Raw genomic sequence first — 27,306 nt, 5'->3', positions numbered from 1 at the left:
CAACCATTTGTCTCGCATCGTGTCACGTGGCACGTTGGCCACCCGCATTCCCTGCTCAAACAAAACGTTGTGTAAGCGCTTGCCAATGTTTAACGGAGCCGCATCTCAGTGGGTTACGCGCACTCCCAAGTTGCTGGCTTACTACTCGATCCCAACTGCTCGACAAAATTACTACCCGCTCCTGGACCCTAGTCATCACTAGCCGGTAAACTATCGCTTACTATCCTGCTACATGTCTGCACGTTTTTTACATTGTTTTTCGCTTGTTTTCTTTTTGCTGCTGCTGCTCCCATTGCAATATACTTGCAGCTGAAAATTGCATGGCAAAAATGCAGTACGGCTCTTTGCTTCAGTTGCCCATCTTCGGCATTGGCATCCCTTTTATTTTTGCTGAATTGCGGCGTGTTACGTTTCATTTTCAATTTTCATGCAATTTGCTTTGGCTTTTGTTTGCTGCCTTTTACGCGACTGATTCCACAGATCTGACTAGCCTAGAAGCGCTTTCAGGTCGGTCCACAGGAGCGCTTTGGCTGGTCTGATTGTTCAAACTTGCCCCAAACAGCCAACTGTAGATTAAGTAATTTTCGTATAGGCAAAGAGCACGTTGAAAATATAATCATAATAAAAGTGAAATTAAATAAAATGAAATGCCATGAAAAGGAAAGGAAAACAAAATAACAGAACAGAACAGAGCAGAACAGAACAGAACACAAAACATTTGCACTTGTTCAAAAAATAAGCAGAACCAGAACAACAGTAACAGTTTACAATGAGTGAGTCCATTAGCTACGCACGGAACTGCGTGGACTGCGAGGACTAAGGAGTGGGAGGCGGGCAGTGGGGTGGTTGGCGATATGGAATATCGCCATTAAATATTTACTTCGCGCACTCATTTCTTTTATTTAGGCTGTCCACCACCCTAACGGAACCTGCTTGTCTGCCGCTTTTGGGCGCAAGCCAGATAAACATAACCGTTTCATTTTATGAGCAACAATCATTGCTTTTGATTGCCCCACTGATGGCCAGAGTTGGCAACTGAGAACTGGAAACTGGGAAATTGGGAAGCTGGAACCGCTTCAGTTACAGTTTCGGTTCGAGTTTCAGTCGCATCCAGCGCCTCAGCTTCAGGTGTTATCCTTGGCAAAGGTGTAAAATGCCGCATTGCCTTAAATTTTTTATGATTTCCACTGCTGCGCCTTGTTGTCTATGTGTGTGTGTGTGTGTGTGCGGGCGTAATGGGCGTAACAGTTGACGTGTGTGCTGTTTTCCGGTTATTGTGTTGTTCTCATGATTGAAACTCATTTTGCTGGCCGCTTTTTTTTTGTTTTCCTTATTTTTTGTATTTTTTGGTGGCCAACTGTCCGCTGCGGCATGCCACATGGCCGGCTGTCGAATTGATTGTGGTAGCAACTCGTTGAGGCAATTGTTGCTGCCAGACAGCTTTGGCTTGTCTGATGGGGCCATTAGTTGTGCTTGATGGGCCATCTCAGAAGTAGGCAGCACTTATTGAAAGCCTGCATATCAATTATGTGTTTGCTTTTGTGTCTGTGTCTTCCTTGCCTTCGATTTGTCGTTTGATGTCACGTTAAGTGAGGTGATTGGGCACATAATTGATTCTAGCTGGCTTAAGCGATGCAAAGCAAGCGCTCGTGTTACGCTTGAGCGTAAACGTTAACTCAAGAAGCTTACCTAGGGTCATACGTGATACGTGATCCGTTCAAGATGACGTCTGCTAAGCGCGCAGTTAACTGAATTAGTTTTTTTGAGGGAAGTAAACATATTCAAAAGCTGTTATTGTACATTAAATGGTTCAAGAAATGCAATGCAAGCCGTTGCCAGACGTAAGGTGCGAATAATAGCGGTCGAGTGACTGACGAACACTCGTGGAAGACGCCAACCCCAACCCCTCAGTTGTAGCAACTTTAATGAAATTTCCTGCATATTAAGCGAAAACTTCCGTCCGAATCATAAAGCGCGCAAAGAAAAATGATGAAAACGTATTCAGCGTAAATTCAAGAACAGTGCTAAGGTCGCATTGCCCGTGGTTCAACACTAGATCCAGATCCACGACCATGTCCAACTTCAAAACGCCGTCGAAGTCGCTATCACTGGCCGTGCCGTGAGTTTGTTGAGTTGTTTTCCTTTTTAATTTCCGTTTTTATGAGCCCGCGCCCGCTGGCAGTAAAGTGGGTGTAGCACTGTGGGTGTTATTGGGGTTGGGGGTCTGCATATAGACCAGCACTTGTCTTTGTCTATTCACTGTGCGTTTTAGCTGTAAGTGAAGCAATGACAAAGCGCTGATGTTGCAAATTACAAGCCGCCAGCAGCTCAGTGCTGATGATAAGCATAAAATTATCGACACGAAAGCAAAATTTCGTAATAAAAATTTTAATTAAGTATCTTTTTCGTATACCCTGTTAGTATAGTGTAGCTCGGGCAATGGGTCAACTAGCTAACTAGATAATATATAATAACCGATTTGAATAACATGTGCGAACCACTTAAATACAGAGGTTATCGGATAAAACTGAGGATCATACCATAAGTATCAGATATAGCGAAATTGTATAATGGCGGAAAATAAAGCTTCGGAAAAGCAATTTTTCCGTCTGGAAACTGTTGGTGACAAATTTTAAGAAATATGTTTGCAACATTTTTTATTTAATCGATTTGGATTATAAAGTAAAGCATACACTCCAACATCTATTTGGAACAACGCAAATAGCGAAGCTGTTTGCAATTGATGCTGAGCTTGCAGCAACTGGGTAATTCTTAGTCATGCATTCTTTCTCTCTCTCTCTCTTTCTCTTACTCTCTCTCCCTCTCTCTCTCTCTCTCTCTCTCAAGCTTTGCTGAAATACACTTGTTTTTTCGACTGGCTCAGCAGTCAGCTTCTGGTGTCATCGACATCGACCCCGCGGCTTTTGTGGACGGACCACCGACGACAGCGCTTCATCACGCCCAGGCTCACAGACGAAAAGGGAGAGAGTAGGATAGAGGGTCTATAATATCGCGAAAATTTATGCAAATCGGTCTGCGTACCGAGTTGCGATGTCTTGTGCCTCATCCCCTTGGCAACAAATTAAAAGTAAAGTCCTCCAAATGCAAAACACATAAGAGCGTAATCGAAACGACTGCGCAGCGCAGCGCAGCGATTAACGGTTTTAATGAGTACTAACTCGCCTATACAATTATGAGATAGCCACATAGAGGGCGAGAGACTTGAAGAGAAAGAAACAGCATCATAGTCGCCCACTTCCCCCTGGCTGCCCAAGCAGCAGGACAAGCTTAAGGGCGTGCTGAAGCTGGCTGCGTGATTGCAGGGGCAGGTGGTAAAGGAATTAAATGGTATCAAAGCTACAGCAAGAAGCAAATATGCCGGAGGTCTATGAAAGAGAGAGAGAGAGAGAGAGAGAGAGAGAGAGAGAGAGAGAGAGAGAGAGAGAGAGAGAGAGAGAGAAAGCGTGAGCTTGGCACTTAATTGATTAACAAGTTTTAGAATTTATGCTGACTGGAAGTAGTTTTGGAGCTGCTTTTAATTTATTCCAATTATTATTATATCTATATATCTATCTAAATAAATATACATCTATATAAATGTATTTCTTGATTAATTTATGTGTGTGCACATTTATATAGGAAAAGCAAAAGCTGCTGTGTAATTTGAATATTTAGAGATCTTGATTCAATTTATATTCTGCTGAGAGATATTCCTACAGAAATAAAATGCAAATTTCTAAAACAGTAGTTTCTTTTTCTTATGGTCAGATTCTGAAAACAATAATATTTTTCTAGTTTTAAGGGCGAAGGACTGACGAAAAACACTCCTGGTAACATAAAGGACTTATATGATGAGACCGTTTTTAAGATTACATGATGCATGAACATAACTTCAAATCAATAATTTTGAGTAGCACGGCATCCAGAGAGCTGATCAGTGGATAATATGCATGCGTTGGATGTGAGTTCCTGTATACAACTGCATTACAGTAATGCAGTCCAATCATTTTAAGTGCCTGTGCCTCGTTTCCTGGGTCAAGAATGGCGCTCTTAACCAGCCAGACAACTGTCAGGGACTTCATCCGAAAATCTGGAAGCCCGAACATTTGTCACACCTTGTCACACTGGCCAGGGCAAGACGAGTGGGCGCTGGAGATAAAGGAGGGCAAGAGAGAGAAAGGGCAACCGACAGTTGAAGTTGCAGTTAATTTATACAGATAGGTGAGCCGAGAATGTCTGCAGCTGTCCAACATGCTGGCTGGAGAATAAGCCAAAGTAGCAATTGCACAATTTATGCGCAACCGTTTCAAGTCAATAAGCGCATTTGTCTTGCCAACGCCAATTCGGTAAAATCTATTTAATTTACTTTCACACACGCTTACGAAAAACTTACAAATATAAACTATGCGGAGAGACGGGGCTGGGTTTGAAAAAGGGAGAGGCTTAAGTTGGTAGCAACAGCAGACCAACAGTTAGCTATACTGATTTTGGTCAGGGAATGTCTTGAGGCGTTATTTAAAATTAAATTAAATGGCTTTAGCAAGGGGAGAAAAATAGGTAGGGGAGAGGGAGAGGGGGGGGGAGCGACAGGGATATCAAAAATATTTGTGGAAAGGGCGAATTTGATTTTCAGCTACTCCATTGAACAGACATGCAGACACTGCTCCTACGAGTGGCCATCAATGTGTAATGGCATAAAAAGCAACGATTATTGAACGACCTATCCAAGGAGAGGGGCCCCAAAGCTGGCTACCCACTCTAACCTTGTTATAGCGATTATGATGATTGTGATGATGATTATTACACACTATGCATCCACTCTGCAACAGAGCGTTTCATGTATTTTTATGTTTATGCATTGTCTACCAAAACAACAAAATCAGAAAAGAAAAACAAAGAAACTACTTACACTGTAAATTATAATTTATAAAGTTCGAATACGAAGTGATAAGCAGTCCTGATGTCCTGAAATAATTCTCTAACTTTAAAGCTGACAAGTGAAACAAAGCCAATTCGATTAAATATTCTCGGAGCAAGCAAATGTTTGAACAAAGGAAAGCCATTCATAATTGGATAAATTCATTGTAATTAAGATTTTCGGAGCGATTTTCTAATCTATTTTTTTCAGTGTAGGATTAAGAAATACTTTCGCATGTTCAACATTGATTATCCTATAGTTTTAGTAATTAAGACAACTTTCAGTGAGCTAATAGTAATCGGGAAGTCTAGTTTCCAAATGCAGTTGAATCACTAATCATATTCAAAAAGAGAGATAATAAATAATAGCTGAGCTTTAACTATTTCAATGTCGAATTTCTGAGAGAATTGATTTTGGTATACAATGTTTTTTAGGGCAGGCCAAAATTGCTATGGAATCGGTTGCTTTATGAAAAAAAAAACAACTCAGGTTCAGCATTATAAATGGTAATGCGTAGCACAACTGCCCAGCTGCCTGAGGGCCATGTGGCTAAAATAACAACCGCAAAACAAATCCCATGTAACAACTAAAAAATCTGGTCGACAGAGGATGGCAGCCCTGGCCAAAACTTCTTGCCATGGCATGACCAATGCTTTTCCCTGCCTGCCTTAGTAATATTTGTTGTTTTTTTCGTTTTATTTTGTAGATACTTTGTGACAAAGAGGCGGGAAGGGAGGCGTGGCGATACAGCAACAGCAACTAGAACATAAACGCGCTGGCGCTCAACTGTTTTTGTTATCTTACGCTTCGATTATTTTACGTTAGTCGTTGTAGAAAATTAGCTAAATTGCTTATGGCAACGCACGTAGCGGACGCCAGCAAATGCCAAGCCTGATACACAATGCCACAACCATCCCCATGACCCAGCCCTCTTTCTCTCACTGCCAGACCACATTTGCAGAAACCCCCTAGTAGTACTGCCAGCACCGCTGCCCCCCCTCTGCATAGCAACTAGCGTATTGTTTGTTGTGCTTTTTTTCTCAAACGGAAAATGCTTCTGAGGTTTCTGTTTTCGCTGCTGCTGTTTTGTAATTGTTAATCACAGAACGTTAGGTGTATATATGTGTATGTGTGCATGTTTGGGGGTTTCAGCAGGCAGCTGAGCTTTTAGGGTTTTGTTGTCAGCACACAAAATTTACATAGCGCATTTGCTTTTTGCGGTACTGCCATTCGAAATATTCGCCGCCTCCCCCTTGGCGCCATTGTTTCGTCGTTTTTTTGTGGTCCATTGACTTGGTAGCACGCAAAGGTATGGAGACGCTGCGAGCGGTTACCATTTGCAAATCTGTTCTACATCGCCCCCCCTCCCCCCATCCTCATTCCACGCAGTCGGCGTACGTGCAGCTAACGCATAATTAGGAAAATTTCTAGAAAACGTTTCATTGTTGCCCAGAATTAGAAAACACAACAAAAACAACAGCAAAGCGGGAAATGATTCCGATTTGGTTTTGTTTCCTTTTTTTCGGGTTTCTCATTTTTCTTGACTTATTGGCAGTCTGCGAGTAGTTTGATAATAATTTAAATTATTCTGTTAGCAATGATATTTATAAAGCCACAAAGGTCCAGATGCTTAAATTTCTGTTTTACATTTTGGAAATACATATATAGATATTTTAGCGCCTCAAAGCCAGTTTACTTTTATACTATAAAAATATATTCATTGGGTACATTAAGTTGCTTATAATTTTTCTTATAAAAATAAAAAATATATGCTACTGAGGTTAAAGAATAGAAAAATAAAATTTACCACAACTCCCAGATAAAGCAATCGCATAAATTTCAATTTTGGGCTATTCAATCATTGGCACAAGATGCCCAATGTAAGTAACCCCCCACCCGTAAAGAGAGGGAGAGAGAGAGAGAGAGAGAGAGAGAGAGAGAGAGAGAGAGAGAGAAAGAATGAACAAAATTGCATAATAAAAGCAGAAAATAAATTAATGTATGCGTGTGTGTTATAAGAAACGGTTGGCAGGTCGTATGAGTGATTTTATTGGCAAAGTAGCTGGCAAAAAACATTTGATGTTGCCGTTGCTGCTGTTGTTGTTGTTGCTGTTATTGTTGCTGATTTTATGCGCTGCCAACAGGCCAAAGAGTATGCGATACATTTATTCGCGCACGCATAAAATACCATTTCCGAATTTACGAGTCTCTACTGTAGATGGGTTTCTGTTTGGCGTTGTTTGTAGGTGCCGCTCGTTATTCTCTTGTCGGTTTTATTGTCTTTTGTGCTTTCTTGGGTGGCTTCGATTTATTTTCTGGTTTTTCGGCATGCATCCCCTAAAATTATGCCATAAAAAAGATTCCAACAAAAGTTGCGCCGTGCTGCGTTTTCTAATTAAATCAACATAAAAGCTAAAACAGCAACTTTCACATGTGTTTACTGAAGCTCTTTTAATGTATTCTTGCCGCTGTGCTTCTGGAGTGGAGCCCTCTAAGTAGGGGCTGGGGTAGGGTGCGCTGGATGGCTCGATATGGCCTTTGTTGTTCTGCAGCAATTGCGTTGCTGCGCTTGTTAGCCTGGCCAAATAAACAAAATTAATGATGTGGAAATTGCGCAAGCCTATTGCATTTACCAGTCCCTGCTCATTAATTTTATGTGCCCAAGCTGGGAGAACAACTTCTGCTGCCGTGAGTTAATTTGATTAGTTTTTACATCAGAGGCATCAAAAATCAAATTGAACCAACAAGCGAATGAAATGTCTGTGAACGACATGTATTGTGTAATCATCGAAATGCTGACCGTGTGCAAATATTCGTAACTCATTTTCTGAGAGATCAACTCGTCAGTGCTCGATCAAAGTATAGCATGTACCAAACTATAGAGCAAATTACACAGACAACTATTAGTTAGATATCTGCTCCCCATCTCCAGTCTTCTTTCAGTGAGCAAATACGTATCCAGTGGGGGAAGCAACAATTGTTTCAATAGATAAACTGTTAATATTTTTATTTATAGCACAAGTGATACTATTCCATTGAATTACAATTTATATGTGTAAATAATCTCAACCGATTTTCATTAAATTAAGAGGAGCGCAAATTAAATCACTATCGATTTTCTTGCCTAATAGAAATTACAAGAATTAACCAAAACTTTTCAATGGTCTGAAGATCAGTGAATTCTTTCAGCGCATTTTTGTATTTTATTTTTAGTCTTTACTCAACCGAAAAAGAAAAACACATTTTCAATTTGAATACATTAATTTGCTTAAAAATACGAATTATATTTTGCCCAATCAATTTAATGAAGCCGCAAATTGTTCATGCCTCAATATGCAGCAAAATGTTTTGGACGATTGGCAATGGCTACGCTAGCGACATCCAAGAACTTGCCACAAATTTTACGCAGCACAATTTTTGGTTACCAGCGTCGAGGCTATCAAAAGGGAACTCAACGCTGTGCTGGGCATGGGGTGGGCAAGGGGAAGGGGAAGGAGGAACGTACGCACGCTGCATACATAAATCAATTTCAATTAACGTTAATTAAATACGCATCAAGTGGGCATGACCACAGAGGCAACAACCAAAAGGAAGACAAGAGGGGGCTGGGGGAGCGGATCGAGCTGGCGAATCAGCCACAAAAACCAAGTAAAAACGAATGGGTTCTAAATTTGGGGTTGAATCACAAGCGGGGCAAGGTCTGGCCAGCGCTACGTATTTGATAGCAACAGGAACAGCAGCCGCAGCAACAAAAAGGGAATAAAGAAGCCATATGGCAAAAAAGGAATACGCGAGAGAAAAAAGGAATAAAAGGAATAAAAGTGAGTAAATGAGATTTGCAGTTGGCGGCTTTAGCTTTCGCATTAGTTGGGCAAAGCTCGAAAGTATGCAACACAAATTGAAAATAGCTACATGGCAGGAAACAAACGTGCAACAAGGGGCCACTTGCTGGTGCTGACTCTGCCTCATCTCTGCTATGTTTATGTGTGTGTGCGTATGTGTGAGAGTGTGTCTGTGTGTGTGTGCGTGTGTGTGCTGCGGTTATGCGCTTGGTTTGACAGCCATGAGACCAAAGCCAAATAAACAAGCGAACACAAAAACAAAAACAGCAACAACAACAATGACAACACGCCACAGCAGTAGAAGCAGAAAAAATTCTCAATACACTCTGCGCATTGGCAGGCTAAGCAGAACCGCAACGATGTGCCCCAGCAACAAGGCACACGCGTCACATACACGATACAAACATCTAAAATAACATTATGCTATGTACTCGTACAACAACGCCAGCAACAATAATGGACAAGCCTCCCACTCAACCCCAAAGCACACACACACTACTGATAAAAGCAGCTCCCGAAGGCCTGTAAATGACATTGATATGTTTCTAGCTAGCCTGCCGAAAGTAACAAAAGTAGTTGTATTACTAGCCACTGATCTTAACTGAAAGATTAAAACTGGCAAAATTTACATAACATGAATATATGTTCCATATATAATATATATTAATTGATTTATATGATTCATATAGAAATGGTAGCACAGCCAATACGCTGCTAAAATATATATATATTTATATGTGAACTAAGATATTAAGAAATTAACAAATATTTACTGAACTTTTACTAAGTAGTAATATTAAATAGAAAAGGATTCTATAACTAGAAAAAGACAAATGAAATGAATCTGTACTATCATAATGATATAGGGTTCTTTCAGAGCTTGGCTGAGAACTAGAAATGGAATGAATATGATTTATCATAATAGCTTAGCATCCAAGTAGAGTTCTTTTGTGTGTTCCAAAGAACTGAAGGGGTCTGAGAGACTTTGAGGGTGTCGTTTACCAATGCATTGTTTCTGCTAAGCAAGGGGGTATTTATAATGTCAGTTTTAACATATTTTTTTTGTTGTTTTATATGCCTTAATTTGAATTTTCATTTTGTTGTTTTGAGTTTGTTCCCTTTTGTTATTCCGCGTTTGAGATGCTGTTGTAATTATATTCAACTTTGCATAATTGCAAAACTCATTAAAGGCGAACTGATGGGCCGGGAGGAGGAGGGGCGGGATGTATGTTTGTCATTTCCTGGCGCACAAAAGTAGGCAACGAAAAGTGTAAATTGCGTTTGGCCCCCTTCCTTAGCCAGTACTGCTAATTGAAATTGAAACAGTTTGTGGCAGAGATTTTGCACATAATTCAACAGATGCTGCTGGGCAGGTTGCTGTCAGCGGGAACAGCTTGCGGAACTGCTAAACTCCCATTCCTTTCTGAATGAGAACACACACGGAGTGGAGGCTATCCCCAATAGATAACAACTTGTGTTGGACGGAAAAAAGGCAAGTATAAACAAAGAAAAAAGAAAAACAGCCGCCGTCGCTTAGCAAAACAGCTGACAGACCTGAGCCATAAGTGATGACAACACGAATTTACATTTCAATTAAATGACCAACTGCTGCTGGCCCCCAGGTCCAAATGGATATAAAACAGCGCTCACTTGGCCAACGGCGCTGTTCCATTTTGGTCAGTTGTGGCCCGAACGCCGAGCAATGCGCATATTTGTCGGTTGCCCGCTGTTTGCCCTTTGCTTCAAACGGCATCTGGACGATGAGCAAACCTTGGCCGATCTCTTCGAACAGCAGCCGCCCACGCACAGCAAAGTTGAGCAGCCCGAGCCTGAAACCGTGGTGGGGCAGCGGTTACAGCTGGAGCCGGAGCCGGAATCGGAGCCGGAGTTGACTACGAATACAATACGAGCAAGGGACGCAGCTGCGTTAACAAAGCGCGGCTCACATTCACCGGCGCGTCTCGAGGAGCTTAACATTTGTGCTGACGTGCACCCAAACAGATTGCCGGCCGAGCTGATGCGGGCTGCTTCTCCAGTCGGCGGCGCAACGGAGCGTTATTCGAGCGCCGCAATCAAAAATGAAATTGAAATCTATTCGGATGTGGAGCTAGGCAACGGCGCACTTTATTTTGCCTATTAACCCAACCAGTTGAAAGTTGACGCTAAATTACAAAATCAATCAAAAAGTGTGTTCATAGATCAAAGTCAAAAAGTTCCACTTTGATATGGACTCAAATTACAAACAACAAGTTCATGGTCAGTTTCAGTAGATATTTAAAACAAATTAGCTTTATTGCTCACTGTCAGCAGTATTTAGCAGTGAAATTGAAGATGTCATTCAGCGCCGCATCGCTTGTCAACGCATTTGCCATAGTAAATTGGTAATACAATATGCCAAATCACATTTTCCCCTTCTATTCAACTGGCCCCAGCAGCTGCTCGTTGAATGAACGCATTATGGAGTATAATCATCATTTTTATATATGAAATGAGCGTAGCCAGTTAACGGAATAGAACTGCACCAATCCTGGAAAAATCGTCATTCGCACTACTTTAGAATAGAGCCACTTTTAGCAGTTGAATTGGTCTTCATCACAAGATGAATTTACTAAATAGAGACTGTAGTCTAGTAAAAATCCAAGCATGAAAAACTGTTTTAATTTACGCGTATAATAAATAAATTCATTTCTAAATCAAATATCAGCTCTAAGGCTGATTTTAAGCTAACTGCTACCGATCACTGTTTTCATATTCTTTATCTTTATTTTTACTCAAATTTTTAAAGAATGTGTTTCTTTCTGCTTGATTCTGTTCTAGATAGTTTCGAAAGCTGATATATTTCGACCGTTGTTCCAACTTTTGTAGAGTATAACTCAGAAAGTTCCTAAAAGCTTAATTTTCTTGTTGTCACTTGTTATATCTTGCGTCGGGTGTTTACTTAAGCCAGTTTTCTTTTTAAAGTCATACAAGATTCGAAACATATCATCACGAATAGTGTCAGAATATAAATTAAACTATACTATACTATATCAAATATTATTTTAAAACTAGTATTGATTTTTCATAGAACGAAAATGGAGATTATTTCATCAATAATATTGAAACAAAATGGGTTTATGTATTCGGTACTCATTTTGTATTGTTTTCATTGTCTCTCTCTATCCCTTTGTGGCTATTGCCACTTAATCTGGCAAAACATTTGCTGAGCACCGCAAATTTCCAGTAAACATAAGTTCTAAACAGTTTTTGGTTTACCGGTTGCTTTTTATTGTGAGGAGGAGGCTTTGTTTATATTTCACCGGAGAAGGCTATATAAAACGCTGCCAGGCGACGGGAACATGCAACAGTCGCGACTGGCACTTGCCACTGACTCCCCACAGAGACGGAATATTGTATCTTGAAGCACTTTGGTGTTGCTCAGCAGCTCTTTTATTGTGAATAATCATCTTGTCTGTGAAGTCTGAAGTGGACCACAAACACGGAGCGTTCGCCATCTTTTTGTAATTGCCAGTGATCCACTGCAAGTGTACGCTATTCACAGTTAAGGAGATACTCAGCATTTATGCTCGACTCAATTCTGGTAAGTTCAAAAACGTTTTCATCATTTTTCTGACCTAGTTTTATACTCTGGTCTACTTAATTTTCTCTAATACCCAGAATTGATCTATATTCTATATCTATATCAGTTTTAGGTTTTGATCCTTCTTTTATATTCTATTTTATATTTCTATTCTATTTTCTCTTCTATTTTTATTGTATTGTATTGTATTTTTTTATTTCCTTTCTACTCTATCTGCATAAATTACCAATTCTACTTTTACTCTCTCTTTCTGCTTTTCGCGCATTTAACTACCCAACTAATTTTATCTCTAATTATTATCTAATTGGTTGTCTGCAGATTTCCCTCTCTATTTTTTTTTGACAATTATACTTATCTTTTTACTAATTCCAATAATCTGTTTCTTTCTTAATCTTTTTCGCACTCATTAGCATTCCTAATCTTATCAATTCGTCTCAGATACCCAGCAAAATGTGTCCACAGTTCTGTGGCTGCTGCTGCGACACTAATACCCAGCAAACGGGCAGCAACCAAGGCCAGAGTCAGGATATAGAGATGAAGGATTTGACGCCAAGCCTGATGATCACTATCACCAAACAGCCGCAAAAAAGTAGCTTCCCAAATCGCAGCTCATATTCCTCGCTCGGCGTGGCGGAACGCCCAAATATTATAGGCAGCTGGAACTGCGACGGGGAGATCGAGCACTACAATACCGATGAACATGAGCCAACCATATACAACAAAGCACTTTGAATGCACATCCTAAACGAAATGTGTGTGTCGGTGGTGGGCGGTAAGAAAGTAAATTTCATTAAATGGAGGATTAACACAAGTAAGAGGCTGGTGTCAAAAACGTCCAGCTTGTACCCAGTCTAAAATACCTCGTCACCTGGAGATCAACATATAGCCCGCGAAACACATATTTATATTATATAATATAAATATAATATATATATATTACAAGCTTGTAAATTTCAGAATATCCAAAACTAATAACAAAAACAGTAAAAACATAATATAGCAACCTGTGCGAGAAACAACATTTTGAGCCTTCTTTACCAGAAAAGAGGGTCACTGAAGTGGATAAACTTATCTGTGGATCGCATCATGCATATAAAGTACCATCTACCATAAGTTACATGCATTTGCACAACTATATATATCCCAATATTTCTTTTTCGATGAATGCAGGGTATGCATGCAAAGAAAACAAAACAAACAAATGCAAATAAAAGAAAAAACGGGGAACTACAAAAAAATACTTAGTATACGGCCAGACTATGTCTGGGCCTTAACCGAGGGGCTTCAAATAGTTTTCACAAGCCACACCAGCGGAGACCCACACACACATAACGCACACACTCACGTAGGCACATGAGCATGCATTTTTAAAATGAAATTACGCCACGTTTAGTTAACTCGAGCAGCAGGCCGAGGAGCAGGTTGTTGGATGTTGTAGCCAACTGGTTAAGACTATGTAATAAAAATTTTATTAGCTGTTTGTTTAACTTTAATTAAGTTGATTTCATTGCGCACAAAAGCCGGAAACAAAAACGGCAAAAAAGAAAGGACGACTCCTGGAGGAAGCTAAAGCTAATCAAATATTTAGGCAATGCGCTTGGTGGTTTGCCTTTTTGGGACGCTGCCTCAGCATATTAACATTGTGCTGGGCAAACAGGCAAACAGGCAAACAGTTTGCCCAGCAACACACAAAACACACCAAACAAGCAGCATAATATTCATGATTATCATTAACACACACACACGCGCGCACACCCCACATTGCATGCATTGTGATTTCATGAGTTTTACACGGGCCGCTCAACAAGCATCCTGCAGGAGTCTGCCTGATGACATTGCCGCTAACATTTAACGCCTGTGCATATCAAATATGCAAGCTGAAAGGCATACCAGAGTGGGGAGAGATTGAGTGAGTTGAATTTATTGCTTTACTTTAATGACAAATTGGCTTGGTTTGCCGATTTAAGCAGCATCCCGATGTTTCGTTATATATATTTATATATAAATATATAGATATTTATGTTTATCGTGATTAATCTCCAAATTTATATGATGTATGCATGCTTAAACATTAATAGTTTCGGGAAAAAAATCGACTGCTTCACTGTAGCTAATAACTTTTTTTGCATTGTCCCAAATGTCAATCTAATTTTATGATAGCGAATAATATATTTCTTTTGAATCGAATATTCCTTGTCACAAAGTTGGATATTTGAAATTTTGAGACCTGAATATGTCGATGTTTTTTAATTTTATTTAATTTACACACACACCCGCACCCAGGCTTATATATCGGTCTCAGCGGGAGTTGGCAACATCTTGAGTGTGGCATTCCATTAAAAGACTTTGATGCCTTGATGCTTGCCACTTAGCTGAACGCTGCGTATATTATCGATGGCCATAATGCGAGGGCCCAAACCAAAGTTTCTTGTTGTTGCTGTAGTTGTTACCGTTGCGTTGGCCATTAAAAACTTTCCGGCAATGCCATTAAAATAAAAATCGAGAGCGTGTTAAATGATTTACAAAAGCAAAAACCACTGCAACGAGAAGACGATGACGATGACGTTGAAGACGAAAACGAACCCAAGAACAATTTCATTGCTGGCGGGCTTATCGCATTGGCATAATGTGTTTCAGGTTATCCCATTTGCCACCCCTTGTCACATACCCCTAATGCGCTCCCCCCACTCGCTTTATTTATTTTATGCGGCTTTTGTGACAAGTTAAGGCTTTTGCTACGCCTCCTCCTCGCCCATGCCACACACTTTGGCACTCCTGTGACTGGCAAAGGCAGTTTTGCAACTTTATGGATTTTATGAGTTTTCAATAAGTTTTTCCACGTTGCGAAGTCGAGTACTAGCTTTGAAACTTGCCTGGCAATTTAAATTTATTCTTATAGCAGAAGTCTCTAATCGGATTTGATATCCTTACAAGTTTGTGTATTTGATATCTGCTGATATCGACTTTCAGAGGATGATTCCAAATTTCCTAAGCTATAAAATTGGGCAGAATGACTGACATATTCGAATTTGGCGGCCCATTACATATTATTATTATTATTATTATTATTATTATTATTATTATTATTATTATTATTATTATTATTATTATTATTATTATTATTATTATTATTATTATTATTATTATTATTATTATTATTATTATTATTATTATTATTATTATTATTATTATTATTATTATTATTATTATTATTATTATTATTATTATTATTATTATTATTATTATTATTATTATTATTATTATTATTATTATTATTATTATTATTATTATTATTATTATTATTATTATTATTATTATTATTATTTTTATTTTATTAGTTTTAATCAGTTATCAGATCCACATATTACTTTAAAATAGGAAATTATAATTTTTCTAAGACTTCATATATTTCAGGGTACGTGAAATATTCCAATAGAAGCATTAGAATGATCCTTTTTAAACTACTCATTAGTAACTAAACTAGAATATGTCTCTGGTCTATTCTAGTTTTGCTTCCCAATATATTTGGAATCTTTTTGTTTTAAGTGATAAAAAATTTGTTGAGCAAAAAATATTTGAAAAAGGATCGAACAGTATTTGTCTACTTTTATATATAGTATGTAATTGAAATCCTGGTGATTTATAACCTGGCACCAGAAAAAGGCATATTAAAATTATAAAAAGAGGTCAGTCAAAAGCACATTTAATGATTAATTGATTGCTTGCATTAACTCAAGTACTCTCAAATAGCCATATTGATAATTATATAATACATATATACAAGATAAAAGCTGAAACCTTAATGTACATATATTTATACTCGTATCTCACACGGTGCATACATTAATTGATTGGCTATCAAATACATAAACGCAATCATATCCTTGACATAAGGATATTGCAGCATCCCTCCAAGCTATTCAATTACCTACGCACTTGATCACGTTTACGAGAGAGAGATGGGGGAGCAGAAGATACGCTGAGGCGAATGATGGAGGGGGTTGTGTCAATGCTTATGGTCAACTTAATGCAACTAATCGCCTACCATTAACCGCCAATGACACTTTTATGCCACTATAATAAACTTAAGCAACACAAGTGACACTTTATGGAGAGGGGTGCTCTCCCCCAATCTGTGTGTATGTGTGAGTGTGTGTAGTTTAGTTGGTGGTTTCTTTTGTGGTTGGTTTGGACTGGGCGGTTAGAGGATGCGTGTGACAGGCGCTTGTCAAAGCATCACAAAAGTTTGGGCACGTTGTGGCAATGTCTTAAACGAGTTCTCCCCCAAATGGCAAGGAAGCGAATCCCAAGAGTTTGGACAAGTTGTTCCGTGTTGTTTCAGCTGTACACAGACACAGACAAACAGAGATACAGACGACCAAAACCACTTATATCAATAATAATTCCCATTTGTAATAAAGCCAACTTAAGGGCGGCTTTTTGCGGCATTGAGAGTTGCATGCAATAAGCATCAATTGAAATGCATAAGTAAACAACGAATATCGAATTGCCGAGTGGGTGGCACAGAGTGGTGCAACGTGGTGGGTGTTCTCTATCTCTCTCTCTCTCTCTCTCTCTCTCTCTCGCTCTCTCTCTCTCTTTCTCCCCTATATATAAAAAGTAAATTGATACAAATTGTGTAATAATCACGCCATTGCATTTTATTTTTGTTTCATGGCAGATGACACCGATGGAAACAGAAACAACAATGGCAAGTAAAATAAAACAAAAATGGCACGAGTCTAATGCGATAATGCAAACAACAGCAACAAAAACGACTGACACATTGCCTTTTGGAGAACTTGCCAACAAAATGCTGTGCATTAGTCTGGCGGCAATTTCGTTTATTATTAATAGCACATGGTCACACTGAATACAGCTGTGAAGAGCGCAAACATTGAGAGCACTAAGAGAGGGAAATCTGCAAATGTCATTCCATCTGGTCTTGAGCTGAGTTAACAAATATATCAAGTTCAACTATTATTAGAAACTAAATGGCAATAATTGAACAGCAATTGTTAGTGTCGCTAATTTGAGGCGATTGTTTATTTGATCATATTTATCGAATTTCAGAGAAACTATCAAGTTCTTTGCCATAATGATGTTCAATTCAAAACTTGCATGTTATAAACAAAATATCTGACATGAAAATATAAGAAAAATACTACCAAATGAATTAAAGAAACATATTCTGACCAAAAATTAATTTCGTCGTGAAAATCGATTGAGTTTGAACATAGTCCAGAGAGTTGATTATCCAAGCAGAATATTTTGAGTGATTTTCTGTAGCCTTATTCATGTTTCAGCCATAATGACTGAGAGCGCACATTTTTATATTGCTTGGCTAAATCACGAGCCAATAATATTCGCACATTAATCACACCAGCTTTTTTCTGGTTCTTTAAAAAATTTCCTTCAAAATATATATTTCAATATTTTCATGATGCTCAAGTCCAAGTTTTGTACATAATACATAAGCCTTTGATTAGTTAATCAGCTTATCGGTTTTTAACCGAACAGGCTCTTACCCACAGTAAGTTTATCAATTGCAGTTCAAGTGCAACTTAAAAATAATCACCTGTGAGGATGTGAAACAATGCCTGCTTTTAAAGGATGGACATCAATATTATTGTTATTATTATTATTATTTTTATTATTACTATTATTATTATTATTATTATTATTAGGTATATATTATAGTATATTATAGTATCCTAAACATATTTAATTGATGAGCATGCACCAGGCTTAATAAATTGTTTATCTTCATTTCTAATCAATAACAAAGCGGATACATTTAAATGTGTTGAGCACGCACTAGGAGCTAGCAGTAGTTTATTGTTTCCATTCATTTAAAGTATCGGGACACGCTTCTGTCGCCGCGCCCCCGATCCGCCCATTCGATGTTATTTATCATGTGGCAATTTTGTAATGCATTTTGTAATCGATACAAAGCAATCACAACGAATTGAAGGCCTAGCCCCGTGCGCCAGGCACGTGACCAATCATCCCAGTGTTTGAGTGTCGATGTGAATGTGAATGCGGGTATGAGTATGGGTATCGATATGGGTTGCGTATGTGTAAGCGTATGTGTATAAGAGCCCCGCCTCGCAGTTTGCTCGTTGTGGTTTCTTGTGGCTCAAATTAATGGAGCAGAGAAGCGGGTATCAAAGTAGCAACCACGTAGCATGACCAAGTCGACAACGAGCGTGGCGGACGTCGCGCGACGCAAAATGCAATCAGAAAATAATTCTAAGTTAATTTTAATCCATGGATTCGCAAGCAGCCAAAATGAGCAATGCCAAAGTAAAATAGACTCCGATAAAAACATGCTCCATATTTCAGAAATATGCTCGAAACCAAGAATAAATTATTGTCTTTTAGAAATTATTTCAATAATTCTGAAATACATTACTTAAAAAGTAAAAACTCTTGCCCCCAATTAATCTCTGATTAAATCTGAAATTCGTAATCATTGTCATTGTTTTTAAAACAGGTTTAAGAAATTATACTCAGTGATTAAATTGCATTAAATATGAAAGGAGTTAGGTGTTAAGTTAGTAAATATGCTATGCTCAGTCAATTGTAAATAAATCTCTAAAGTAAAGAGAAAAACAAATAAATATAATTGTTTATTGTTTGGTGTTCGCTTTCAATTATTTATAAATAGTATTCACTAGCTCCAGGTAAGGTTGACTGGGTTTTAGTAAATATAAATGATATAATCTATGGACCGACTGGATGGAAGTGGATATCACACAAAATATATATAAATTCCGAAATTGTTTGCGACCTTAAGCCAATTGACATGTTGTGGTAGGCTGTGTGTTTTCTGTGTGACAATGCCAATGAAAATGACAAAATAAAATGCGTATTCAAAAATTGTACTGTGTACTTGTATTTGTTGCTGCGGCTAGGGCAAAAATGAAATGTCAGCTTAACAGCGAGAGACGCGTGTTCTTGACTGATAACAAGCGTTAGACCAGACCACTTTGGCAGCCCCAAAAACCCTCTTCTCCCCATCCCCCACACTAGCGAGCATTGATTTTTTGCGCTGAGTGAAGCATTTTCACAAGCTGGCACTAATCAGCAGCATAAGAACCATAAGTGAGAAGTGTGTGTGTGTGTGTTTGAGTGTATGTGGGTGGGGAAGAGGCGAGGTTGGGGTTGTATAACTGCAGCTAAAGTCTGTTGTTTTTTTGGCTGCGCCAACATCTGTATTAATTTTCCAGCATTACCAGGAGAGAGAGAGAGACAGAGAGAGAGAGAGAGAGAGAGAGAGAGACAAAGAGAGAGATAGAGAGATAGAGAAAGAGAGCGAACGCCAAATCGAATTGAAACTTTAATGACTTTATGCGCTAGTTGCAAGTCTTTGCCAACTTGCTACTTGCAACTTGCCACTTGCAAGTTGACCAAAGCCAAGTTTGTAAGTAAATGCCAGCATTTCCGTTGGCCGGACAATTAATTGAGCAACTTTTAGCAGAATTGTACTTTAAACTTTCGACATGCCACGCCCACTGGCAATAGAAGTACCAATGGATAATAATGTTTGTGATGACGATGCTGCTGTTTCTGCTGCAACACGTTGAACAGATTCAATTAATTAACTGCCAATATTTTAGCAAGCACGAGCGCATGCCACGCCTCCAACCTCTGCAACCCCTCCCCCATTCGCTGGCGTTGTTTGTGGCAGCACTTCGCCTTTCTATGCTTGCTAAATAATTAATGGAAAGACAAATTGCTATTGGCACGGCAACAGCAACAGCAGCTTCAACCTGAGCAGCGTTCAGTTTCTGCTTCTATTACTCCCTTCAATTGTGCCTTAATCTCTATTCTTGATTTGCTGCATCTTTCTGCAGAAGTTTTAATTGTCCATTGCATACTTTTATTCGCTGCGTTGATTTTTTCCTAACTAATTATTCCATTGCCTTATTTATAGATTCTTATTCCTTTATATATGGCGCTTCATGAATTGCATTACTAATTGCTTGATTGAAGCAAGCAGTAGCAGCGTACGAGGACCTTCGGGACGGGGAGACTACAGAATTGCAGTTGGGGCCGCCGATTGGTCAGCAGTAGCTGAAATAACTGGACAACACTAGTTGGTGAGAGATGATACAATATTTGGTAAATGCCACCAATGAATGTTAGCCACAGCAAAAAAAAAAAGAATTAACCGAAGCATATTTCTTATGGAAAAACTTTTGAATTTTGATTTATTGAATTTCAGAGAGTTTATTTATCACAGTTCAAATTGTTATAATTTGAACGTGAACAGCACCAAAAATATCAAGTTCTTGTCAAAAAATATATATCTGATATTAAAATATCTAAAAACAAGTAAGAAGGTTAGAGTCGGGTGTAATCAACTGCGAATTACTTCGATACCATAATTTTCAATTCATACAATCTGGTTTATCGGTTTGGCGTGGCCATCCGATTATTTATCGATCGCTTAGGGAAGTTACCAGTAACACACATTCACACTTTGGTGACTCCAGCTAACAAATTGTGGAAGATATGCGCAAATTCAGATTTCTAGGGCCGAAGTTCCTGTGGGCGTGGCATATGCTGATCATTGAAGGTCATCGCCAATCACCTACCAACCAAATTTGGTGACTGTAGCCTTCAAATTATGGAAGATATTTGGATCAATCGATTTGCGATTATCGATTTTATCAATTTCCTAGCCTCCTAGTGGACGGGATACCTTCGATATCAGAGTATTAAAATCAATCAATCAATCAAATCAATAAAAAAAAACGAATTTAAGCAAAAAATCACGTAAATTTGAATATCGGTTAAGTTGAAACATGGTTAAGAGAATTGAGTCGCGAAGCAGAATATTTTGTGTGAATATTGTTTGCCTTATTTTATTATTATTATAGCCATATTCTATGCTAGAGAGAGCTCATTTTAATATTGGTTGGCTGGATCATGAGCCGATCAGCTTGCCACATTAAGCCAATCTCAAATGGAAATTTCACCTGTGCGTAACACCCACACACCTCAACTGCCTCTTTTGGCCCTAATCTTCAGACTGGATGGCTGGGATGTCGTGCGGTGATTTAACATGCAAATGTGGTAGAGTTTTCACAGCTTTGCCTTCCAACCAGAACTCAATGCATAAATCATGGCTGCTAAGGAATAACTAAAAAAAAGTGAAACAAAATAAAAAAAAGGGAAAAAATAATAATAAAAGGGTTGCACAAGTGGCAGCTTTCGCTTTCACTTTCGCTCTGATGGGATTTTGGCACGACGGCTGCTGCCTGTTGTTTTTGTTGTTGCTGCTGGTGCAATCGATAGTCGGCATTTTCATGCCGCCAATATTGCCCTTTAGCACGTTCAGCGTGCTCCGCAAAGTATGCTAAGATTATTTATTATTTACACGAGTGAAACGTGTATGAAACCAAAAGATCTGCTAAAAACCTGAACACTGAACGGAACTGAGCTGCCTTCCTTGCCTCTCGCTTTCTCCCTGCCTTCCTCTCCCTTTCCCACTCCCTCTCTATAGGCAGCTGCAGGAGAAGTCAAAGCCAAAGCCAAAGCAAAAGCAAAAGCAGAGGCAGCGGCAACGACAACGACAACTCGTGTGTGTATGTGGTTGATTTGATTGCTTTATGCACCCAGTGAGTGGCCGCATGAATTTCAAATGAGCCGCTTTCCCACGGATTGCCAAATGGCACAGCTTCAGTTGCCTGCTCCAGCCAGCTCGCTTCTTGTAGGCAACAAAAAGGTGCCAAATAATACCAAAGGCATATGAGGGAAAAAGGTTTAAGAAAAATGTTAAGATACGGCCAGCGTATTCATTAGAGCTATGCCAGCTCTCATTCCCCTCCACCCACACACACTTTTCGCTCTCTCTCTCTCTCTCTCTCGGTTTGTCTCTCTGCTTGTGTGGCACATGTAACGTGTTGCACACGTTTCGGCTGCCAGTCAAACAGTGTGACTCGCAATGGAAATGGAAATAAACATGAGAATGCCACTAGAGAGTGAGTGACTTAGACAGTCGACTTAGACAAAGAGAGAGAGAGAGAGAGAGAGAAAGAGATGGTGTGTGTTTGTGTGTGTGTGCCGGGTCAGTGTTCACACGTCTTTGTGCAGGCTTTTGGACAATCTACGTAGCACACTGCCTCCCAACGCAGACGGTGCCACCAAAAACGGCAACAACATAAAAAAGAAACACCTCCCGCACTGGAACTGGTTCTGTTTTGTGCGCTGTTCCCACAGTAATTTGAAATTCATGCGCTTCGGATGTGGAATAAATTCAAGATTTTGATTTGCTGCTACGTGTGGCATCTTATTTTCTGTCTTACACCTCGCACTCTGTGTAGATATGTGTATGTTTATGCAAAATTGAAGGTGTGAAATCGCACCTAAAGGATAATAAAAGTGAAAAGCGTGAACGCTCTTTAAGCTGTTGTCCTTACAGCTATAGCTTTAAATTACTGTCAAATTTCGAGCGCTATTTTTTTGCTAGCAACGCAAGCGACCACAAACCATTTATGAATGTGTGTGTATAGTTATTTAATAAAATGCCAAAGTTCATGCTAATTAATGCACAATTATATTGAAATTTCATTTAGCACATCAAATATTAAGATAATAGCCGACAGATTCGAGAAGCTAACCTTTAAGCATATTAATCAATTAGTTTTGTAAATTGTTGCTTTCAGTGGCATGAAATTTGAAAATGACGTAATAAGTTGGATTTTGAAAAACACTACACTTAATGTTTTACTGCCCGTCAAACAAGATTTATTTTATCATAAGATCTATGTCTCAGTACAATATTAACTGAGTGATGTTTTCATATCCATATCTAATAAGATCTACTACGATCTTTTACCGTATTCTATGTTAACTGTTAACACAGACATCTTGTCTTTCGTACAATACTTCCATCTTCAACTTCCCCTTCAACCTAGTCGTACATTTTCGACGAGTTTCTACTTTCTTTTGATATTCGAATAGCAATTTAAAGCATTAATGCGTAGGAGCACACTAGTGATTTCAATAATTTACGTCAGTGTCGCGACAGATAGCAGCTCAGTGAAGTTACCCATGCCAACCCCACCCAAAATGCTGACACACCAGCTTGGTGAAGATGAGTTAAGTTAAAGCTGGTAAAGCTCCATGACGCAGTTGTTTGCAATGAGTTTTGTCGATGTCACACAGCGGCTCTTATTGTAAGATTTTCAAATGATGCCGAAAAGTAGGCAAGACTGACAAACACACACCTACAAGCACACACACACACACACACATACACACACATACACATACATAGAGTGTACACACAACAAGCAAATAAACACGCGCGAATATTACGAGCTGCTTGACTGTTGACGTCTGTCGCTCTCTCCCCACCTCTCTAGCATTCTCTCTTCCGCTTCCTCTCTCTCTTTCTCTCTCTCTCCCTCTCTCTTTCTCTCTCTCCCTCTCTCTATCTCTTCACTCTATATGTATTCGTCCCCATCTCTCAGAGCAGCTGTGCGTTTATTTTTGGCATAGCATCGCGCCTGTAAGTATGCAGCGGCAGTTGGCAAGCGGGAGGAATACATGTCAATGACTTTACAGAAAGCGGAAACTCATAAAGATAAGTGTTGACATGGCTGCCAACTTGGCTAGGCACTGTACGACATACCTCCTACGTCCCACTTCCACTTCCCCATCCCTCTGCTCAGTAAGTGGCATCTGTCGTAGCGTATTTGTGTCATTCCACTGTGTGTCTCCCACTATGCTCCTACGCATCGCACACTTTCCAAATGTTCCTTACAATCAAGCGAGCATCAGTTAGTTGAGCATGGAAATTAGTTTAAAGTTCAAGAATTTCGTGAGGCTTCATCAGCCAAAAGCCAAACAAAACAAGAGCGACGATTATCTTACGTACGCCGAAGATTGTATACCCTATCAGCCGAGAGTTAATCTGCTGTCAAATTTAGTCGCAAGTTCGAAATATTATTATGTTTCTGTAGGTTTTAAGCAAATGTTATTCCTATGCTTATCGTTTCACGCCTGTGAAACTGAGTGTTCCACATTTATGTAGTTATATTGAATCAGAGAGGAAGATGTGTTTGTCTACGCCTACCCAGACCCCATATCATTCGACGGATTGTTCCGATGTCAGCTATGTGATATACTAGGCAGATAAGATCCAGGTCGGGTACGTTAACCGCAGCAAATCGAATAAATGCCAAGCTTTAGCCAGACAGCTTTAAAAAATGAGGATAGACATTCAGTCGGACAAGATCAGCTATATCGACTTGGCAAGTAATACTGATTAGGAATACAAGGGTATAAGAAACTTGAAGATTTCCTACAGCACATTTTAATAACTGTTATTTCTGGGATTTCTTTTTCAACTGTTAAATATTTATTTTATTAAGTTAGTTCAATTACATACATATATATTTATAACACCTAATGGATTAAAAACATGAGCATTCCAGACGAAATTCAGCTAGAAGAAATTAATAATAATATCTATGACAAACATATACACACACATCGTCGCAAGCAGCAAAGCACTTTGAATATTTATTATTATTATTATTAGGACTGCCAAAGTTCTGCTAATCAATTTTCTAGACAAGCACCGAAGTAGCGTGAGGCAAGTCCCAAAGGCAAATGGCAGCTTTGTGCTTCATATAGCATAACGAAGACCACCAGTCACCTATTGTTGTATCTCCGTTGTTGTGGGGCCTGAGCCGCGGCTAATATATATTATCGCATTTCATGCATCACTGCTAATTGTTATCGATAAATAACGTAATGTCAGGCAGCGAGATGTGTGTGTGCCATGTTCTGTGTTGGCTCGCCTATTGTCCGTTTACTGTTGCATTTGTTGCTATATCTTCTCTATCGTGTTACAGCTTTTGGGGCAGCATGAAGTGACAAGCGAGTAGTGAGATTAGGAAAGGGGTTTGAAGGAGGGGAATGCTAAATGGAGCGGTACTACTCGCCATGTAAACATAAAACTCTCAAGACAATCAAACGCCTATTAATGCAAACATGCAAACGGAAATGGTGAAACGGAAACGGAAATTGAATTACTTAAGCCCAAGCAGCTTTTCAATGGCTTAACACAACTTTCAGCACACAATTGCGTGAGTCAAACAGAACCAGAGAGTAGGGAGCGGAAGGAGAAATGTAGAAAGTTGAACTAAAGGTAAATTCCAGGAAGCATTTGCATAGTATATGCACCATTTTAAAACTGACAAGTTGATTGATTGATTAAGGGTTTGTTGTTACAGAAAAAATAATCGCGATTGTCATATATACATATGCGCTCTTTAACTATGGGAGCACTTCCCCTACATATACGAAATTTGAATAAAATAAAATGCTTTCAAGTTTGAGTTGGGGAAATAATTAATGTCCTGCAAACTTGGTGCCATGCATAAAATGCCACAAAGCTATTAAAACTCATTACAAAGTCATGTTAATTGAGGGTTTGCGCAGATAGCTGAAGGCCAGTTGGGTAGCATTTATTAGAGCCGAAATATCAAATGCACAAAATCATAAGCCAGAAAATCAGAAGAAAAAAAACAAACACAGTAAAGAACAAGAAACAAAACAAACAAACAACAAAAAGTGAAATATCCAAAATAATTACAGAGACCGGAAAGAGGCTGCCGTTGTGATTTTGTAGTCAAAACAATGCAAAAGGTATAAAAACGATTTATGACTTGTCCAAAGGTGCAAGTATAAATTTAATGCGCTCCAAAATGTAGGCGGACCAAACTCACCCAAAAGAGGCCAAAAAATCAAGAAGAAGAAGAACAACAACAAATAGGGCAACCACAACGAAAGTATTAAGGCAAAAAGTTTATCCCTACAAAAACTCTTGCCATTGCTTTTTTCGGCTAAAACTTTTCAATGTTCTTGCAGTTGTTGTTGTTGCGGTTGCATGATACGGACATTTTTTTTGGCTAGCAAAACTTTTCGTTGCCAGCACACAAAGTCGGAGAGAGAGCGAGAGCGAGAGAGAGAGAGAGAGGAAGAGAGGAAGAGAGGGAGGGAGAGTGAGAGAGTGCGAAAGTGAGACAGAGACACACACACATGTGCAGCTGTTGGTGGTGCGCTTGAAACTTCAGTATTTAGCCGTAAGTGGTAATAATTACGAATCTGACTGCTTCCGCCGAACTTCTCGCACCGGCCGGGTTAAGGTCACAATGCCCCAACAACTGTCGACTGGTTTACAGTTACGATGCGGCGAACAACACACACACAGACACTCACACACACACGCACACTAGTTAATTAAGTTTAATTGGATGAAAATTATACAAAATTATACACAATCTGCAAGGCATACAGATATAAACAAAGAGCGAGGGAGGAAGAGAGAGAGAAGAGGGACAGCGAGGGAGTGTCAGAGCAAGATGGAGAGTATCCAGTTGAAACCACATCAGGACTGATGTAGTTGCTTTGTATAACAAAAAGAATTTTAAAAAATACAATACAATTATACAGCAACAGCCTGTAGTTGTGACCATGACAACACAACCATGGGTATAAAGTATGATCTAGTTCTACACACTTCGTTTTCATCAGTGCACGTAAATTTTTTGAAGGAGTCTTTAGTGGATGTCAATTATTTGAGTAAAGGGTAACTCTTAATGCAGTATACGTCACTAATGCTCGTTACTGTTGTTCATTTAGGATGAGCTCAATTATATCTGTGGTATTACTGTGGCATACTTTGATACCGAAGGTATCATAGTATATTAGTCTTGTGTAATGTCCGTCATGCTGTCTGTCTGTCTGTCCGTCTGTATGAACGCAACAACGACAACTTAGCGATGGAGACTTGATGCTTGGAACATATACTGGTCTGTGCCCACGTGAAAGTGTGAAAATTGGAGCGCTACGGCCACTACCACAATTTGAAGGCTACAGTCGCCAAATTTGGTTGGTAGGTTGTGGGTTGTTGTCACACCCACCGCCGCCGCCCCCAGGCC

The 27,306-nt window shown here is 39.2% G+C and overlaps 2 protein-coding genes across 4 annotated transcripts in view; one reads left to right on the top strand and one right to left on the bottom strand.

Moving 5' to 3' along the window:
* Positions 1–27,306, bottom strand: part of LOC6565318 (uncharacterized protein CG43867) — a 126,511-nt gene that overhangs the window by 56,481 nt on the left and 42,724 nt on the right. The window lies entirely within an intron of this gene.
* On the top strand, positions 11,898–13,777 carry LOC6565275. Of its 2 annotated transcripts, none has more exons than XR_004365244.1 (2): positions 11,898–12,340; positions 12,751–13,777. XR_004365244.1 is itself a non-coding variant. In XM_032737972.1 (2 exons), the coding sequence occupies exons 1-2, from the start codon at positions 12,323–12,325 to the stop codon at positions 13,070–13,072; spliced, it is 312 nt and encodes a 103-aa protein (XP_032593863.1). In that variant the 5' UTR covers positions 11,899–12,322; the 3' UTR covers positions 13,073–13,559. The 2 variants fall into 2 exon arrangements, 1 of the variants encoding a protein (XP_032593863.1); XM_032737972.1 differs by having other exon boundaries at positions 11,899–12,340; positions 12,779–13,559.

The sequence above is a fragment of the Drosophila grimshawi genome, unplaced genomic scaffold (assembly GCF_018153295.1).
Source record: "Drosophila grimshawi isolate 15287-2541.00 unplaced genomic scaffold, ASM1815329v1 contig_1006, whole genome shotgun sequence".
Taxonomy (NCBI): Eukaryota; Metazoa; Arthropoda; class Insecta; order Diptera; family Drosophilidae; genus Drosophila; species Drosophila grimshawi.
Note: the sequence above shows the minus strand (reverse complement) of the source record. Positions and strands in the feature narration are given on the sequence as shown.